The sequence below is a fragment of the Halichoerus grypus genome, chromosome 13 (assembly GCF_964656455.1).
Source record: "Halichoerus grypus chromosome 13, mHalGry1.hap1.1, whole genome shotgun sequence".
NCBI classification, from domain to species: domain Eukaryota; kingdom Metazoa; phylum Chordata; class Mammalia; order Carnivora; family Phocidae; genus Halichoerus; species Halichoerus grypus.
The window spans coordinates 17,017,831-17,038,166 of record NC_135724.1 but is presented as its reverse complement, the minus strand read 5'-3'; the positions used below and the strand labels follow the sequence as shown (position 1 = coordinate 17,038,166).

The window sequence follows — 20,336 nt, the reverse complement described above, 5'->3', positions numbered from 1 at the left end:
GGAGCCACAGGTTTCTGGGGCGTCCTATGAATGTCTCAGATGAACAGATTTCAGCATCGAACAGTCGTCCTTTGCCGAGCAGGAGGAATAAACCGTGCACTTGGGCGCACGTACGCACCCACACCCGCAGGAGGAGGCACTCTTTCAGAGCTGTAATAAGTAGAAATTCGTTGTTGCCGGTTCAGCAACTTCGCATCTGATCGGGTGGTTTTGAAGACTAGAAGTGTGGACTCTTAGGAGCCTGGGCAGCCTGCAGGAAAATTCTTAGGACCAGGCATAAGTTAGGTGAAGGCATACATTCTCAACTGGGGTGATATCACCCCCAAGGGGGTGAAAACTAGCTCTTGGAGAACAAAAAAGTCTCAGCTATTAACGGTGGCTTGTGGCGCTCCCAAAAGGCCACAGTATGTGCCTCGGGATTAGGATGGATCTGTTTATGAAGATTTAATGGGAAGAAAGGGGCAGGGAGAGGGGAGGGGGTCTGAAAGGGCTCTTAAGGGGCAACAATGAAAAAAAAGGCCGAGAAACTGCATAGGGGAAGAAAATGAGTGAAAGGCAGAAACTGGATCTAGGAGGAAAGATGGGCAACAGACAGGGGGCAAGATCTTGGCCAAAGCTGGGAAGAACCAGACCAAGAGCCTAATGTGGGGGTGGCTCCGGGGGCAGGAGGTGGGCAGAGGCTCTGGCTCCTCAAAGACCAGGTCAAGGAGCTAGACAGATGACACCTGTAGGAAACGGGAAGAAGGTAGAAGGGCGGTTGACTCAGATGCCTCGGCCCCATGGCTCGCTTTCATGTCTGCCTGGACCCTGAGGCTCATCCCACAGGGTTCGTGGGGCACGTGTCCTGTCAGCAGGTGGGTGTTCACCCAGCAGTGAGCAGCGCACCCAAGGATGGGGCCAGAGGCAGGCGAACCTCGCTCTGCCCAAGTCCCACTCACTCGATAGGATCCACACAGTTTCTCAGCAGACTCCTCGGACATTCGATGTAAGGCATCGTTCAACGATCTGGGGGGGGGGGGGGGGGTGTGTGAATCCAGAGCTTTAACCTGCCAAGGAAGAGGGTCTAGATGTGTGAGTCCCATCTCCTCAGAGGTTCCTCTGATCTAACGTATAGTCTTTATGAAGAGGGGTAACTTCGTACTCAGGCCAGTAGACTTAAAAAAGAATAAGGATTTTTCCAGAAGCACATACTGAGCTCCTCCTGTGTGCAGGCGCCGTGTTAGTGTTGTTCATCCCGGGTCCTTGAGTTCAGACACAAGACAACGATGACCCTGGCCCAGAAGCAGGTGTTCACACAGAGGAAGTATGTATTCGGTGTGGTGGGGAGACGGTGGTGTGGGAGGAAGCCACTCTCCACGTCCTGCTGAGTCTCCGTCTCAGCGAGGAAACGGGGGCAGTGGCCTGCCTCGTGGGGACCGCTCCGGGATTGCCCCCGTGACGAGCCTAACCCTGCACCCGGACCACAGGAAGCGGGCTGTGCCTGGCCCTTGGCAGCCAGTTGAAGACGTGGAATTGGAAGAGCCCCCACTACTTCCCCCTCAGGTGTTGTCAGTGAGGACCCCGAGCAGGAGAGAACTGGACTGCACTGAGAGACACGGATGGCCAGGCTCTGGGAGCAAGAGCTGGAAACCAGCTCCTCTGCCTGCCCGTGAGCCCCCAGCACCGCCTCCCCGAGGGACCCGCAGTCAGAGTCACCCACAGAGCCAGACGGCTGCCCACAGACTGACTGCTTGCTTAACCTCCTGACGTAACACAGACAGCATGGTCCCTTTCTTTTTTCCTTCAAAAACGATGGTATTTGTTTATCTGATTACAAAATACTAATAATTTAAGTAATAAACACAAAGCCAGTACAATAAAAATCATCCATAGCTCCTACCACCTAGAGAAAATTCACGATTAAACTTTTGATTTCTGTCTTCCAGAATTATTCTTTATAATCACATGCAAACAAGATTTTTTATTTTTACAGAATGAACTTGTACGATACATACACTTCTAACTTAATATACCCCAGCTACCTTTCCGTGTCAGGAAATGTCGAGGTAATCCATTTTAATGGCTACACTGAATTCCATGTCTTAGACCGTATCTTTTCTAACCATGCCCCATTGCTGGGCATGCAGGCTAGTTCGGGATTTTGCTGTATAGGCCGCAGAATGATTATAATCTTGGAATATACATTTTGTTGATCTGGCCAATTTCTTTCCCTTGGTATAAATTCTAGAAGAGAAAGTATTATGACAAGGGATGCTGTGCAAATTAAAATTTGATGCCTCTTGCCAAATTATCTTCCCAAAAGGCTGAAGCTGTTAGACTCCTACCAACGGTGTAGGGAAGACCGGTTTCTCTGCAGTCAGCAATGCGGGCTGTCTCCTCCCTTTCACTGGGTGTTGGCTTTTGGAGGCACCAGAGGGGTTTTTCTCCTTGCCCTTCCCCCATGTCGCTCTCTGAGGTCGGTCTTCTCATTCCAGAGCTCTCTGGAAATTGCAGCTCCTGGAAAAAATTCTTAGTATTGCTGAGCTGTGCTGAAGACCTCTCAGTACCAAGAACTGGGCTTGGATTTATTAACTTGTTTGGTGTGGATCTGACTGGAAAACTCCATTACTGAAAGGGAACAGGGAGACCGTCTTAGGGGGAGAAAAGGAAAAGCCATGAGGAGCTTATTTAAAAATGCAGCGGTATAAATGAATACGGTCGGTTCTATTCTAAGAAACGTCCCCACCTCACACGCTACGCATAAGTGTCCACCATCGTTGAGGATTGCCAGGGCCTCTTGAGGCCAGGCAGGCAATCACAGGGAGAGCCAGGCAGACGGGAGGACAGCCATGGAGAAGGGGAAAGCGGGCAGGAAGGAGGGGCTCAAAGAAAACTAAGAATATGGTAACAGTTGAAATCCACATTGTGGACGGTAAAGAGTTGGAGTGACATTGTAGAGCGTGGAGTTCAGTCATGGGGTGGAAACACCAGATCACTCCCTGAATAAGACGAAAAGGAGAAAGAAGGAAACGTAAAAGGATTAGATGACCAGCGTGCTTTGACTGAAAACCCCGAACTGGAGCAGCGATCCTGCACATAATCGGGAGACCGTTGGGAGGCAGACGGGCTGCGTGTCTGGGTCACAGAGGCTCCGTCTGTCCCGGGCACGTGAGGCCAGCAGGGGAGGCATCGCTGACGGTGGACCCCTGCCCGAGCAGCAGATTTCATCGCCGATCCGAATCTCTTCTCCCTCATGATGGATGTGACCCGCAGACTTACTCTGGAAAACCCTCACTCTCTGAAATAGCCAGTTCTGCGTAGAAAAGAAAGGGATCCCAGCAGAACATCGATGTGGCTATCTTTGAATAGGAGACTTGTGGGTGGTAATTTTTTCTTTTAAAATTTCTATGAGAGGGGTGCCTGGGTGGCTCAGTCGTTAAGCGTCTGCCTTCGGCTCAGGTCATGGTCCCAGGGTCCTGGGATGGAGCCCGGCATCAGGCTCCCTGCTCAGCAGGAAGTCTGGTTCTCCCTCTCCCACTCCCCCTGCTTGTGTTCCCTCTCTCGCTGTGTCTCTCTCTGTCAAATAAATAAATCTTTAAAAAAAAAAAATTTTTCTATGAGTAAACTTTTTTTTTTTTAAAAAAAAAAAGGTCTGTTCCTCCCTTGCTTTCTGCTAGTTATTGCTTTCTACGGCATGATACTGAGTTAGGGCCGGCCGGAGGCACAGAAGAAGGCCATGCTTGCTTTCAGCCGCTTTGCTCTTAACAGTGCTGGGTGGCCCTGCGGGAGGGAGCTGGTCCAGGCAGTGAGCAAGGAGGTGTCCGGATGCACATAGAAAGCTAGGGTTCTCAGAACAGCAGGTAAATCCATCCCTCAGCCTTGCTTCTTAAGCTGCCCTTTTTTTTTTTTTTTTTTTTAAAGTCCCTATGTTTCTCCTTTTTGAAAGAAATTCCATGCATCATCTTTTATGACTATAAAATCTAATTTTCAGAAAGTGCATTAGAATTTGGATTTCGGTAGTCTCGATGAGTGTTCCCTGTCTTTTCTGTTACACGTGATTAATTTCTTGATAAATGAATAGGTGACAAAATGGTGCTCTTCTCCATTGTTGATAATGTATGAAGAATAATTAAAACTCATAAATAACCTCAAAATAATTTACCTTTGATAACATCTTTAAATGTGTAACATCTCAAAAGTTTAAAAGCCTCGTTAGATATTCTCTTAGATTCAGAGCCCATCTGTTGGAAAGTCTTTCTGAATGAATGTTGCTTATCTTGTTTGGTAAGACATTATTACTCAGTAATGTGCACAGTAACTTCATGATGGTGATTGTTGTGTTATTTTTGCAATTACAGACCTATCAAGTGGATCTGAAGCCTAATGGGTCGGAAATAATGGTGACAAATGAAAACAAGAGGGAATATATTGAGTACGTATATGCAGATTTACAACCTTTTATTAAATTGAACAAGCTGTTTGGTTGATGTCCCTTTCTAAAACAGCTCATGCCTGTTGTGGGCACACTTTCAGTGATATGAGTTCCTTTCTGGCTGGGCTAATAGGAAGTCAAATTATAAGATGGAAAGTTGGGCCTTGTATCATGACTTCAGTGAGCTGCCTTATGAGGGAGTCATAAAAGGAGAAAAAAGTGTACAGTATTGAGTAATATGACAAACATGCTTTTGGAGGATGTGATATGTAGTCTAAAATTGAGATTTGCTGTGTTGGAACATAGTGTCAACAACCAGTGGGGTAAAATAAGGAACAACCAGAAATAAAATATTTCCTCTCTCTAGTGACTTCTTTTCCGTAATGAAAATGTAAGAAAATTGTTAAAATGGATAAGAAAATCCACATATGCAAACACAGTGAATTATTTCTGATATTTATGATTTTCTTAACCCAATCTTAGCCTCAGTGGTGGAACAAAATGTTTAGTCCTTTGGAAATCCAACTGTTAAGCAATCCTAGGGCATTTATGCTGGCCAGAAGGCCTTTGTCTGTCGGGCACATTACACGATTTCCTCTTTGGTAGGTATGTATGCTTCACGCACACAAGTCCGGATCTCCCTCGCTAGCCCCAGTGCAGGGCTGAGGTCAGCACAGCGGTGTTTGGTGCCCGGGTCCCAGTGTCTGCATTCGACAAGCTGGTTCCCTCCTCCCTGCTCAATGTAATTGGTCAGAAGACTTGAATTTGAAGAATTGGCCTAGAGTCTTGGCATCTTTTAGTGTCCTCTACAAAGAAAAACCCATCCTTCCTAATTAGGGAGAAATGGAGAGTGTTGGAGCCACTCACTACTTAGAGACCCTGACAAAGCATGCTTAGCAGACATGCCCCCTCCCCGCCCGTCCTCACAAGTTAAAAGCTTGCTGTGCTTTAAAAAAAAAAAAAAAAAAAACCCACCTAGGAATAAGACAGTACAGTTCTACCTGTTCACATTAATTGGCACACTTGTTCTGAATTTGGACAGTCTCAGCAGGCTGGACGCCACCTTGGCAGATGCCATGGTCTTCATCTGAAAGTATAGGCTTTGAATGGATTTTTCAAAAACTGCCTCTGAGGGGGGATTAGGGCCTGAAGTCTGAGTGTTTGGACATTTGATACATGTGGTACATCATCCTTTGCCGTTAATTCCTTTAGGTTTCAAGTTTGCTGGGGGGTGGCCTTGGACAGAGTTGCAGGTGGCTTCACTGGAAAAGAAAGGAGGGTGAAAATCTCCACCCGCCCCCCGGCACATGGGCGCCCCTGGGGTGCAAGAAGGCTCTGGGGCTGATGGTTGAGCAGTGCGGTGAAGCCCCAGGCGGCTGAGCAGGGCGTGTGCAGAGGGGCTGGGCCTGGAGGGCCGTGGCCATGGTGGCACCTCGCAGGGAGAGCCCTTTATGGAGGCCTTCGGTCTGTCTCACGACAAAATGCCTTCGCTGGAGTCCAGCATGGATTCACCTAGCATTAGATTCTGCTGTGCCCGAAACATCATCACAGAGAAAATGCTTTCTGTTCAAGAGGTCTTATCATTAATCCTCCAAATTTTGGCATTAAAGGATTAGCATAAATCATTTTGCTGATAAGTTATGTGTCATTGTTGAAAACAGTATACTGAACACCAGAGCGAAATGTATCACAAAATGTTGTACTAGATACTCCTTTTAAAAACATATGTACATATTTAGGGGCCCCTGGGTGGCTCAGTCAGCTGGGCATCTGCCTTCGGCTCAGGTCATGATCCCAGAGTCCTGGGATCAAGCCCGCTTCTCCCTCTCCCTCTGCCTCTCCCCTCTGCTTGTTCTCTCTCTCAAATAAGTAAATGAAATCTGAAAAAAAGGGGGAAAAAAATCTATGTACACGTTTATGCAGAGGTGGGTGTGTGTTTGCGTGAGTTTGCGTGTGCGTGCATGCATGATGCACCTATGTATTCACACTCCACGACCTTTTTTACCTCTCTGTCCCCGTAGTCCTATCTGTAGGCAACTTTGCTAAACTAAGGCTTGATCGGGGGTGGGGGGGAATAAATGATCTCTGAGTTTAGGTTCCCAGCTACTCCTGAAAGCATTACTGAATCCAGCGTGCCGCGGTTCTGCACCCTCCCTGTTGTCCGCCATGGTGGGGGTTCCTCTGCTCTCCCCTCCCCGGGTGAGAAGGTGTGAGGAAGCAAATGGGGCTTGCGGTGACGAGGGTGGTTCACTACTCTCCCGTTGCTCCCGCAGCTTGGTCATCCAGTGGAGATTTGTGAACAGGGTCCAAAAGCAAATGAACGCCTTCTTGGAGGTAAGTTGTGCGCCCTCAGTCCTGGGTTGAGAGAGGAGGGCTCTGGTCCTTGGGGTGGGGATGCTGGTGGCCTGGAGCACTCAGCCACCCTTTCTTCATCTGGTGTTCTCTTGCCCTGCTTCTCCTTGAATCCCTCACAGACTCCGCTTCCACACAGGTACACGGAAAACACATGGTCTTCGGCTGGGTTTTTGTCTTAACACCGACCTGTGTTGTGCCAACTTCCTCCTATTAGAGGGTGAAGCAGCCACTCCTCAGATCCAAATATTTAATGTCAGCGATGCTCCCAGGCCCCTAGCAGAGGGTGGCGGGATTCCTCATTTTACAGAGGGTTCAGTTTGGGGGCACCTGGATGACTCCGTCGGTTAAGCGTCTGCCTTCGGCTCAGGTCATGATCTCAGGGTCCTGGGATCAAGTCCCGCATCGGGCTCCCTGCTTAGCGGGGAGTCTGCTTCTCCCTCTGCCCCTCTCCCTGCTCATTTTCTCTCTCTCAAATAAGTAAATAAAATCTTCTTTAAAAAATGGTTCACTCTGACCAAAAGTAAAACTCCTTTTTAAGTCTTGATAACAGGTTTAGTTATGTAAAGAGAAGGTAGAAACAAGCCCCAAGTGTACATTATAAATTCCCACTGAACCAGTGCAGAGTTCTCATTGGGCAACGCTCTCCTCGGCTTGCCCCAGCTCAGTCACCCGCAGTAAAGCCCCAAGCCCCGCAGAACACTCAAAAACTTCAGGGACTTGGGGCATAGAATGTGCGTTAGACCTACAAGAGGACAGCAGGTTTCAGACTTCATTTACATAAGAAACCCGGGAGGCTCCATGCTGGCCTCGCCCCAGGTGATCCCACTTTCAGAAACCAGACACCTGCGAGGCCCAGCAGCATGGAGCATCTCACCAGACCAGTCCGGTGGTCAGTGTGAACCCGGGAACTAGAGCGGGGTCTCTGCGTTCCTCTCTCCTCTCCTGGATCACACCGCCTCCTTATGTAGTTCATCTCTGTGCCTTCAGTACCTTATTTTTAAACATATTCTCTTGCACATTCGTGGCTCATGCGTTCTAGGACATACTGACTCATAGCTATGTCATAAATGGCTTTTGGAATTTGCCTACAGTAACCCATATTTTCGAAGGGCTTCTGAAATTGCTCAAATACCTGAACCTTCTAGATTCTCCTCCCTTTCTAAATTTTTACATTGGGACTATGCTGTTTTTATTAGAACTGCAGTTATGGGATACTGTCGTTGATCTATAAATCAGCAAAAAATGTGTTTTTTCCTGGCTGTTTTCTCTGTAAAATTTGTCTCTTTCAAGGAAAAATATATCTTAGGGTGACTTTTTTTTTCTTTCAGGGATTCACAGAACTGCTTCCTATTGATTTGATTAAAATTTTTGATGAAAATGAGTTGGAGGTTTGTATTTTAAACATTTTCTGTAAAGTTAGATATTTTTAAATGGTATTTTATTATTCTCTGACCCATGATGTCCTAGGGAGTAAGCTGGGATGGATTCTACTCTATGTCTCTTATGGGGTGCGTGTGTCGATCTTCAAGTAGGGAATAGTGGAAGTAGTCAGCTGTAGATTCCTCACCCAGGAGAGAGTAGTTCTGGGGCACACCAGACAAGTAGAGGCCCACCGAGCTGGGTTGGGTTCATGGCCAGGAGCACCAGGTAAGGAAAATTGCTTCTGATAGAGTCATGGTTGGGACATCCAGTTGGGGCAGCAGCTGAGATCCTGCACCTCCTCCCCACACGGTGGTAGTCATGTGACCTTGGCCAGGACGTGAGCAGCAGGGGCTGTGGAACAGACGTCTCTGTGAACTTGACCTGGTTTATATCGCATACGGAAGAACCTCAGAAGACAACAAGGTAGTAGCAGGAGGCAGTTTATATTGGATTGTTTCAACTTCTTTGTGTTGACCTAGAGGAAAACCAGCAACTTAAAAAGCACAGGGATCTCTCACCCTGTGTTGTGTTGAGAGAAATAGAAGGAGGAGGCTGTGTCTGGAGAACCTGTCACCCATTTGTCCAGGCCACGTATCCGATGAACCATGTCTCACAGACTAGCCTTCTGTTCTTCTTCGTGAAATAGAAACTTGAAGACAGATGATGTCAAAATCCTATAGTGTGAGCCCTTGGTTTTATAAGTGGGGAAACTGAGGTGGGGGCAGCAGTTAAGAACCTTCTGGGTTTACCCAACAAGGTTTGGGCACAGTCAGGCCTAGGATCTATTCTCCGCCTTCTGGTTTGGTTCTCCTTCCATTTTTCTTTGGTGCCTCTGCAGGAATATCATGCTCCCTTTTCCCCGAGGACTCCTTCCCTGCTTGGGGGTTAGGCAGCCCGAGGAGCCTCAGACTCCGTTGCAGACCCGGTCACTGCATTAGTGCAGGTCTGCACCCACGCACCTCTGGTCAGCGAGCTGGCAGAGAGGAGCTCTGGGCTGCCAGCACTGATTCCCCTGGGGGTCGGGAGACATTTCACATCCTGAGACACACAGGGTCTCAGAAGGGCAAACAGCTGGAGTAACGGGCAGCTGTAAAGGGAGCGCAAGAAAATCTGAGCCCCGGGCACATGTTGGAGGCGTGGGCCAGAGACAGACGTGGAGTGGCATTTCCACCACGAAACGTGGCCTGAACACGCGTTAGAACTGGGTCCCCCTCCTTACCTGCGCTGCCTCTCTGATCTGAAGGGACAGGAAAGTGATGTCCCCGTCATGCGTCTTTAAGAGTTGCCAGCTTACCTGCTTTGCAGATGACAAAATGCCAGTGTTGAGAAAAGGCCATTCCTCCACGGGTGATCTGTGCAGCGTTCACGAGGGCCCCACTCACGTCTGCTCAATCTCCCTCCTAGTTGCTGATGTGCGGCCTTGGCGATGTGGATGTGAACGACTGGAGGCAACATTCTATTTACAAGAATGGCTACTGCCCAAACCACCCTGTCATTCAGTGGTTCTGGAAGGTAAGGCCATGGCTGCCTGGGTGGTCCTGCTCCTCAGCCTCGGTTGGACCCCTGGGGGCAGAAAGCAGCCCTCCCTGCTCTTTTTCCATAACTCTAGTGGAGAGCTGTCCCTGCCTCAGGTAGATCCTTATCAAAGCACTTTGTCCTTCCTTAACCACCTGACTAAAGCAGCTCTCTTTGAGGAACCCACCGAGTAGGATGAAGTAGGTACAAGAGACTGAACTGGCCTGCCAACATGTGACTAAGAATGGGAGGCTTCTCAGGGCAAAATGTGCTTTGGGGCTGACTTTTCCAAGATGCCGTTTTTGGTTAAAAAATCATTTTCCCCATTTTATTGGTTAATTCCAACAAACATTTTGATCTTTACATCCTTCAGTCAGAGATGCAAATGAAATGTGATTTACTGTCTTAGGGCCAGTGTTTGCCTTCTCTTGAGCTTAGGAGAGAAGTGAAATAGAAATGAGTTGAGTCCAAGGGAGAGACCATAAACTGCCTTCTAAAGAACAATTTCAGGGCACCTGGGTGGCTCATTTGGTTAAGCGTCTGCCTTCGGCTCAGGTCATGATCTCAGGGTCCTGGGATGGAGCCCTGCATCCAGCTCCCTGCTGAGTGGGGAACCTGCTTCTCCCTCTCCCTCTCTCAAATAAATAAATAAGATATTTTTTAAAAAAATAACAATTCCAGGGGGGAAAAGGGCTGACTGCTTACTTACACAACTAAGAACTTCTATAACTTGTTTTAATTTCTAAATCTCTATTATAAAGACTGTTTCAAGTGCCAGCAGTAGTGGAGAGAGAGAAGATGTTAAAAGCAGACTCTTCAAAGCCCGGTCCACGGTCTGCTCAGTTCCTGTCCTGATTCAGATGTGTAGCATGCACAGGGTATTGTAGGGGCCTATCCTGGCCTCTGTTTTTCTTTTAATAAAACGTTCTCTTTAGAGAATTTGTCTACAGTCTGAAATCTCACACCGTAACCCGGGTTTCCCTGGTGTCGGCGCTTCTCGAACACTGGATGTCTGTAACTGGCCCGGGGGCTGCTGGCACGCCTCACCCACGCACACATGAGCTCAGTGCCACCAAAGAGTTTGCTTTGTATTTCATTTCTTTTGACCTATTGGCGGAAGAAGAAAAAGACATTGTGATCCCTCTTATTCTCTGAGATGACACAGGTGGTATTCTGGTGCCCATTAAAAAAAAGACTCCGTTTTCAGTCACCTGTCTCGGTCTGACACCGCGGCGTTGACGATGGGGTCCCGTGTGTCTGCGTTAGCGTGTGCCGGGTGTCCCACGGCGCTCTAACCACCTTCTGCCCCCGGCCCTAGGCTGTGCTGCTCATGGACGCCGAGAAGCGGATCCGGTTACTGCAGTTTGTCACAGGGACGTCCCGAGTACCTATGAACGGCTTCGCCGAACTTTATGGTGAGCGGGGCCCTGTGCGACTCTCTGCTCTCCTCTTGCGACTTGGCAGCCAGGCGTCCGCTGTGGCCCGGCGAGGCTCGGCCCCCCAGGCGCGCGTGTCCCCTGCAGGTCCCGTGTGGGATGGGGGGGCGCTTTCGGGTTTGTACAGAGACCAGTTGGTCTTTTCTGTTTTTTTTGTTTTGTATTGTGGTGTATCTTGAAGGACTCCGTACCTCCAGGAGACAGAATTGCTCCGTGCTTACTGTAGAGATGTTAGAGAATCACTCTTTCTGCTCTGCATAGTAAAACTCAAGCTTCATTCCTCCCCCCGAAAGGAGCTTTATGTGTAAGCTCGTGGGGTTCGGCAGTGACGCTGTACCTGTCTGCACCCCTGCGTGCTCTTCGATGTGGCGTGCCTCCAATCTGAAGTGATGCGGGGTCCGTGCCCCCTGAGGCTGTGCGGGCCTCTTGCTTCTCCCCCAGCAGATCTTCACTACTGTCTGGGAGCCAGGGAGGGGGTCTCGGGCTCCCCCTGGGCACGCCCGCCCACCTTCGTCTCTTTCCCTGAAGCCCCACCTTAGCTTTGTTGTCTGCCTGCCTCGACAGTGCTTGGCATTTATTTATTTCTCTGTCTTTGTCTAGGTTCCAATGGTCCTCAGCTGTTTACAATAGAGCAATGGGGGAGTCCTGAAAAACTGCCCAGAGCTCACACATGGTGAGTGTCAGAAACACACAGTTGTCCACAAAAAGGGCTTTAAATACTTAGCCGGGGCTGAGGCTGGGCTGGAGGTCCCAGAAGGCTATGTTGCCTGCCCACGAAGAGCAGAGTACGAGGTGCAAGTGATGGCGATGAAATGGAAGTTGTAATGCTGATAAAACTCAAACCAGGGTCTGCCTGGACCCGGTGCGTTTGTCTCATACAGGCTTAAACCCCCCCCCATGCTGTGGGGGGAGTTCCTCCTCGAGACCCCATCGTTCCCAGAAGCAGAGATCCCACTGTGTATTCACTCGACACGGAAATGACGGTTCTCAAACTCTGTAGGCAGATTGGATTTTTACTCCAACCTTAAGTTGGTTTTTATCCCCAGAACTTCGGATAAAATTCCCTGGAGAAACTTTGTTTTAAAAGATCTCTTATGGGGGCCCCTGGCTGGTTAGTTTGTTCAGCGTCGGACTCTTGATTTCGGCTTGGGTTGTGATCGCAGGGTCGTGGGATCGAGCCCCGCATCAGGCTGCGCACTCAGCAGGGAGTCTGCTTGTCCATCTCCCTCTGCTCCTCTTCTTTCTCTCTTTCTCTCTCTCTCTCTCTCTCTCAAACGAATAAATACAAAAAATATTTAAAAAAAAAAATAGGCCTCTCATGGCCATCAATAACATCTCTGGAGTTCAGCAACAGTACGACTGGCTGGAGGAGCATGAGAGGTGTGACAGAGGCCCTGTCCCCCGGGGTCAGCGGCAGAGACAGGTGTGGAGCAAGGCAGCCCTCAGGCCTCCAGGATGCAGGGCAGGAGGAGGGGCCTCCTGTGTCTCTGAGGAGTGCCCTAAACCCAGCAGCTCTTGGGGGAGCTCTGAATGATCCAAGCGCCTGTGTGCCTTGGGTTGGTTTCCCCCCACAGGCTTTTATTTCTTGCTCTTAGAAGCAGGTGGAGGTGGGCCGTCTGGAAAATGGTGAGCCTACGGTCCTCCTCCTCACCTCACTGCTAGAGAGCCCACTCTGGGCTGCACAATGCAACCGAACACTCGTCGTGGGAAACGCCTCCCCGCCCTCAAAGTACCTAGGAGAGAATTCTCATGAAACTGTATTTGTGGAAAATTGGCTGTGGGAGGTTCTTTTGATTCCCTCGCCTTGCCGGAGAGGAAGCATTCCCCGTTTATACCATTCACAGGACTCTGAATGGCAGGAATATGGTCCTTGCCCATCTGACCCTTGAAAGCAAGCTGACCCCAGCTAAAAGTGGCGGATCTCCCAAGCGGCGATTGCCGTCGTTCTCTGCCTTTCTTCTAGAGGGAGAATGTGTTGCTAGTTTGGAGCTTTTATTCCAAACAGTATCTGAGTCAAGTGTCATTTTCTGGGTTATGATAGTCTTCGTTTGGGGGGCAGTCGGTACGGAGCCGGGCCCCGGGCCTGCTGGGATTGATGCACAGCTCCCAAACTCAAGGTCTCGTCATGAGAAGGCAGAGTGGGAGCTGACTGGTTGGGCCCAGCCGTCTTCTGCGGGCCGGGCATGATCAAATCTCTCTGGTGGCCTCAGGGCGCGCTGGCGTTCTTTCCCCTCAGCAGCGGGGAAGCCTGCCCTGTGATCACGCAGCTCCCAGATTCCCAAAGCGCAGGATTGGGACTCAGCTCTGCCAGAACCAGAATCTACACGCTAACCCTGCACTGAGATCTGCTGCCTCAGTTGATACAGTTCACTTTCTTGGGAGGCTCTTTGAGGAGAACCAAGCAATCGAGTGTCCAGCCCATGTCCCTCTGTGCCCCTATGGACAGATGTCTTACTGTTGAACTTCTGTTCCCAAGTCCACATGCTTGGGTCACAACTAAAACCTGGTGCAGCCCAGATACGGCCTCTGAATTCAGTGGTTCTCAACGTCGGCTGCACATTGGAACCTCTTAGAAAGTTTTTTTTTTTTTTTTTTTAAATACGGATGCCAGGGTCCTGCCCCCAGAGATGTGGACTTCGTGGGTGTGGTGTGTAGCCTGAGCTGTGGGATTTTCAGAACTCCCCAGGTGGCTCTGGCACAGACAGCTGGAGTTGAAGATCCCTGCCCTTCCCTAGGACGAAGGTCTGCCCACGGGAGGAAAGCAGCCCCCGGGGCTCTTACTGGAGCCTCTGTGCTTCTCTGTGGGTCACAGCGTCTTCCTGCCAGTGCTCCCCACTGATGGCTGCCGCCCGCTGAGCAAGGGCGCTGGGCGAGGGCTGGCAGGGGCCACCTGTCCTCCCGGCCCGGCCCCGGCCTGTGCTGTCCAAGAGGAACAGAGCTTTGCTGGCTGCTCACAGCAACAGGGCCACCACCGAACTTCAGCTGGAGATAGGCCTGATTTCTTCCATGTTTTATGAAAAGATAAAATTGGCAGTTAGGCTTCAGAATACAAACCTGACTTAGCAGGAGAGCGAGAGCTAGCGTACTTTCCATAAACCTCGCAGAGGTGATTATTGAGTGTCTGAGGTGGAAAGGGCTTCATCTCACTGTTTAGCCAAGATCAGTCCTTGGATATTTAAAATTACACTTCACAAAGAATCACAGAGCTGCCTGCTCTTTGGACGAGACTAAAAATGACCTCCCGAGGCCCGCACTTCGTCCACATGAGGAAGTGAAGCCCATGGAGACCACGGAGGCCACTCAGCTGGCTAGTGCCAGGCCTGAGCCAGACCCCTGCCCCCCAGCTCGTTCACACTTGGCAAGCACTTGCTGTGGTCCACGCAGGGTCCTAAGCACTTGATATGCTTGAACTCCTACGATCATCACGGTGATTCTTAGCAGAGGGTCATAGACAAGGGGAAGATGGTCACAGATCCTGGAGAAGGCACCACCAGGCCCCCTAGGGATCCCCGACCCTGGACTATGAAGGACCAGCTGCAGTTGACATGAAAGCCACCTTCTGTGACAGGCTCCCGTTAAGTGCAGTCTGCAAAAGTGAGGTTCTGTTTCACGTTTGAGAGCATCAAGGAACTGAAAACCCTTTTAGACGTCGCCTTCAGGGTTTCTGGGTTCCCGAGAAATGTGGGGACTTCTGTTCATATTTGTTCTGTTCATATTTGGAATCACAGGTGACTCTCTGGAAGTTACTAATCCGGAAAAGCGCTTGGCGTGGGATCTAGTGTAGATTAAGTGAGAGCATTCCAAATAGACTCAACCTTGGTTCATCCCAAACGTGTAAGTGCTTGGTGTTCGAGGGTCTGGAACTCAGCACGCACGTCAGGGACCTACCCTCTCGGGCCTCCCTTCCCCCCAAGCTGGGCCTTTCCCGGCCCCACATCTAGCTGTGGTAGAGAGGTTTTGTGGCCTATCAGAAAATTCTCATCTCTCATCCGTAGGTTATATAACCTCTTCGGCGTGGACAGTTTCATTGCTGGTATTTATTTTTGATGACTCGAAATTGTTGCTGAAGACTTGCACATCCTCTTGCTCAAATACCAAATGCCTGCTTAGCCCGCCCCCCCCCCCAACCAGGAAACGTCATGACCACAGGTAACAAGGATGGCCTTTGACCTGTACTTTTGTTGCTTCTGCAGCTTTAATCGCCTTGACTTACCTCCATATGAGACCTTTGAAGATTTACGAGAGAAGCTTCTCATGGCCGTGGAAAACGCTCAAGGATTTGAGGGGGTGGATTAATCGCCCCCCCGGCCTCGGGGTGGTTGGTCGTCCAGCAAGTCCTGCTTGCACTTTTGCATTTGCCTAACAACAGACTTTGCAGAGACCAGGTGGAAAGAGGAGCCGCAGGTGTGGCTCTTGGAGCCGAGCCTTCTCGAGCCTTCGCCCACGACTTGCCCAGGTTCAGACGTGGGAGCCCAGTCCCAGGTCGAGTTCCTGCATTTTCCACCACGAATTATCAACTGGTTGATGTGTACACTAATTACATTTCAGGAGGACTTAATTCTATTTATGTTGTGCCTCTGTAGGCAAAGCCCTTAATAAATATTTTACATACTTTATAATGACAATGAATGGAATTAATCATCTACAGGTATAGTATTACAACTCATGTTTACTTTTTAAAATGATTTAGATCGATTTTCAGATTTTCATTACAATTAAAGATGTCTCGTGTACTTGGAAAAGTGAGCATATTTTTTTTGTATTTGAATTTCATACCAGGTTTAATGTCAGTGACATTTTTTTTTTATTTTGGAAGTACTTTGAGCACCCTCCCCACTCCCTACTTCATTAGAATTGGAAGACTGATTTTTGTCCAAAAACCTTCTACAAACAAGTACTCTGAGAGCATTTAAACTATAACATTAGGCATAATGATAATTTTCTCCGTACTCAAAATGCAAACAAACTGGATATTACTTTTTTTTTTGTACAAATTTAGCATATAGCTGCAGGCTGAGAGAATTGTAACATAGCATGACAAATTCGGTGTTGACTTGAAGGACTCACACCATTATTCCTTAGAAGTAATGACGTGTGCCAGAACACCTTGGGGACAGGGTTGGACTCTACTTTCTCGGAAGAGAAATCACCTGCCCCTCCCCGATGCTGTACAGTCCTTCTCTTCTCACCTTTTCTTCTTTGCTGTTCGTAGTGGAGACGTTTGAATGAACCTTGGCACCGCTTGATTTGAAACTGTGGAAACCAGAGATCTGTTTCATGTCTTATTTGTACGCGTTGGCTAATGGTCGCTAAATAACCAGTTTTTTGTTCTAACTGCACCAATTCTGAAGGCACTTTATGTACGACATGGAGGTCCTATCTGGTTTTGTTGATGGTTTGTTTTTTTACTGTAGACATTCAATGTGATGATTATTTCTTCTCCCTGCACACATCTTTCCGGTGCAATATCTATCAGTTTTGACTCTGGCTGCTGGTGTATAAAACCCGGCTGTAAAGCTGAGCCTACAGACCCCGTCCTCACCCATTGTTCTGTGATTGCGGGGCAACTACCAAGATTCATTGAATGCACACTTCGTCTAACCGGGTTTTGTCCCCTGGGACATGTTGCATGCTTCGCCACTGTGTATTGCCTGAGTGGTGTCCGTTCTGTGCTGGACTGAAAAGTGAGCGGGAACTTGGACTTGACCCCCACGGTCGGTTGGGCCGTTCGGCTGGCCGTGACGGGGATGGAGGGTTCCGTGCGCTTGGATTCTTTGCCGCTTGTGAGTGTTGGTCGCAGAATTCCGTGGTGTTTTGAGAGAAAGCCTGAGGGCAGCCTGGGAGTTCAGCAGCCCTGCTGTCCTTTTAACCTGTGTTGTCCTAAACCCTGTTGTGACAGTCAGGGGGCTGTAGAGATTCGATATCTTGCCAGTGATAAGACAGAAAATCATGGTTTTGGGGCCTCCCCGTTGGTTATGTAAGAAGGACCTTTTGGTGTAAGAAATTCATTGTTACCCAGCTCTGGGTGGCTTGTGAAAAACCATGAATGTTCGTGGTTATAAGTGAGCCGTCTTAAGAGGTGCAAAGGTCGGAGGGGTCTGAGAGAAGGTGGATTTCTACAGAGGTGAGGGTTGGCTCCCTTTTCCTATTGATTTACAAATATCCAATAGTGATCAGAGAACTTAGAGGTTGAATAATTGGAGAAGAACACAATGCTCAGTATTTTTCTCTATTTGTGGGATTTTTTTTCTCCCTTCAGTCAATATATAACAAATGTCTCATGGCAAAAACCCCCATCATGTGGCCCCTCCTGGTCCAGAGGGCTTTCTTTCTAGGACTCACACCAAAGCCAATGCCTGGACGGATTCTCAAGAGTGATCATGTCCTTACAGGGGAGAAAGCCCACGATTCTAGTTGAAGAACTGGGATTCTGTCATTTTGTAAACCATATATTCAAAAAATCAGAATATTCTGTGTAATTGCAAATTAGGCAGTGTTAAAAATATGAAAGAAAAATCCATCCTAAGATCATTTCTGTGCCAGGAGCAGATGGGAATTGTCAAACTATACCCCTATGAATACTTGAAAGACCGTAATTGTGACTGACCGTCCGGTGCATCTACCACTAAATGCTGGGTTCAGTGACAGCCGAACAGTGCTGGGTTTGGGGTTTGTTTTTTGTTTGGCTTTTGATCGACATCAGATTCCCTCATCTCAGCAATTCTCAGTGTTTCACTCTTTGTCTAAAATAATCCTAGATCTTGTTTTCTCTAAATGCTGACAACCACTCTCCGGCATCTTCACGACAGAGTCCCAGGGACTGCTGGTCGTTCCCGTCAGCAGGCCCCAGGGAGGGTGAGGGCCAGGACTGGCTGCCTCCTCTAGTTACCCTCCCCTCTGGCGCTTCTCCTGAGTCCAGGGGCTCTGTACCTTCTGTTCCCTTAGAAATTACCTGGATCTGGCTTTTTTTAGTTGTCTGAAGAAAGTAACAGTTACTGCGGATCATTTTGCCATGAGGTTAGGAAGCTAGTTGCAGAGTTTAACAACTGCATTGTGGACATGAGTTACGATGCCTGCCTGTAGTCCAGGGTGTCTCAGTCCCTGTCCCTTGTTGGCCTGCAGGCGAATTTGGAAAGTCTGGATTAGCTTCAGATGGTATGCTGCGTTTCAGCCGGCTGCCTCTGGAACGGGAAACCATGAGGCATTTGTCTGTTTTAAAGTTGTATTCAGCTTTGAAACATTTTCCGTTATGTACTTCTCTATAGCCAGTCCTGAACCAAATCATAAGAATGTAAGATGCTTCTTTGATTTTTGTTTACAAGGCCCTTTGGTCGAACATCGGATTTTCCCTGTGGTCAGATGGCAAATGCTCTGAAGTGACGGACACGGGTTATTCCTCCCACGTGAAGATGCAGCGACAGATTCTGAGGAATGGTTGGCAAAATATTTGAACCACTTTCTACATCTCACAGTGTTAAATAGACAACATGTACCGTGGCTGTTTGATCTTGCCAGATCCAGAGTGGCTCTCTTGAAAGCCAAGTTCATATGCAGCAAATTACTAATCGTTGTAACAGTTAACTAATTGTTTAACACTTGACTCTAGCATTTTCCTAAGTCTTGTGTCTCACCTCTGAACTTTTAAAATCTATAGAGAGCGTAGGTTAATCAGTTCTCGAGCCCCCTCCCCTCTGTGCTAGCCACCCTCTTTTCCTCTTTCCTCTGCACCCCCCCACCCTTCTTGACGGGGAGAGGACGCTTACTGTCTGGTGTCATTTCCTGCCTTGTCAGTAGGGGGCGCTGCCGCGCAGGGTGACTGCCTGGTCTGCTCCCTTCCTGGCCCCCAGGAAATCCAGCACTACCTCTTGTCTCCTTCAGGCTTTGGGGTACATCCTGAGAAGTCACGTCAAAACTGCCAATTTCAGGTCTGAGATGCGTTTTTAAAAAATCCTTATAAACTCCACTTTGTACTTTAGATTTTAAAACTGGGAAGACAATGTGATACACTTTGGACCACTTTTTAATTTATCTAAGCCTTAATGAACAGTGTATATACACTTGCATACGCACACCCCCACCCCAGAGTGTTTTCAGTGTCAGAAACGATGCTGTGTGTAGCATTAGGACGTGAGCTCGTGTAATGTTTTATTTCAGAAAAGGATAGCTTTCTGTCTTTATGAAATGTTCCAAGAAAACTTCTCATTAGACATTTATCCTTGGTGAAAGGTGTGCACAGAGCAACGCATGTTGAAAATGCATGTTTTCTTGTTCGTTGGGCTTATGTTTCTAAGGAGTATCAGTAGGAATCTAACAGCATTGGCTACAGACCTCAGTGTCCTGCAGCTCAGCCTCGTGTCAGAGCATTGAAAGCCTTTCTGATGACCATAACCCTGTGTCCGCAGACATCTGTGTTCCTAGATAAGCCAGTTTGCCCTTTCACTCAGACTGATTCCACCTAGATGGTCACGGTGTTTCCTTCATGTTAACTTCACGTAACTTTGTTTTTCCTTTGCTACTACTTATGTGAGATGTATATACATATATACGTACATACGTACGCACGTATGCTGTCCAAATATATATGTATATATTTGTATAGCATTCTTACACCTTTCGAGTAATCTGGTTTCAAAAGGGAGTGAGAGCTTAGTCCTTCTACAGTTTCCTCCAAGCTGTGTCCTGAGATGGCTGACCCTCAGAGCCTGAGAGGGACCCCAGGAAAATGATGCTAATGTGCTGGCATTCCGTAATTCAGGATCTTTTACCAAATGAAACATGAAAAAAACAGTGACTTTTAAGGTGAAAAGAGTTTCAAGCATTCCAAATGAATTCTCAATGTTTCATAACTTTTTATTATAAACCCCCCACCTCCTAATAATACAAAGCCAAGTACTATTTGATATGGTGATTACAAACCAAACTACTTTGAAATTTTTTAAACACAACTTCTGGATAACGCTCCTTTTCACAATCAGAATGGCTATTAAAATATGGTTGAATTTGATACAGGAAAAGTTTTGTTTAAGAACAAATCCTTTTTTGCTTTTCATTTTTCTTGAGAGATCTAAAGAGAAATTGTAGATTGTTTTCCTGACAGCGAAAAAGTAATGTGACAAATGAAGTCGTTGTAAAGAAGTGATACAACTTGTCAAATATTTAATAAAGAATTATGGAAGCTGGAACGTTTTCTACATCGA

General features: G+C 48.1%; 1 protein-coding gene across 9 annotated transcripts in view; it reads left to right on the top strand.

Annotated features, from left to right (window-relative positions):
* The window catches only part of NEDD4L (NEDD4 like E3 ubiquitin protein ligase), a 332,582-nt gene extending 312,250 nt beyond the window's left edge, over positions 1-20,332 (top strand). For all 9 annotated transcript variants that reach the window (XM_078060261.1, XM_078060259.1, XM_078060260.1 and 6 more), the window contains 7 exons: positions 4,338-4,411; positions 6,685-6,745; positions 8,095-8,154; positions 9,593-9,700; positions 11,022-11,118; positions 11,740-11,812; positions 15,333-20,332. In XM_078060261.1, the coding sequence (XP_077916387.1) occupies positions 4,338-4,411; positions 6,685-6,745; positions 8,095-8,154; positions 9,593-9,700; positions 11,022-11,118; positions 11,740-11,812; positions 15,333-15,435 (576 nt within the window). In that variant the 3' untranslated portion in view covers positions 15,436-20,332. The remainder of the gene's footprint in view (positions 1-4,337; positions 4,412-6,684; positions 6,746-8,094; positions 8,155-9,592; positions 9,701-11,021; positions 11,119-11,739; positions 11,813-15,332) is intronic.
* Positions 20,333-20,336: the final 4 nt, after the last annotated feature.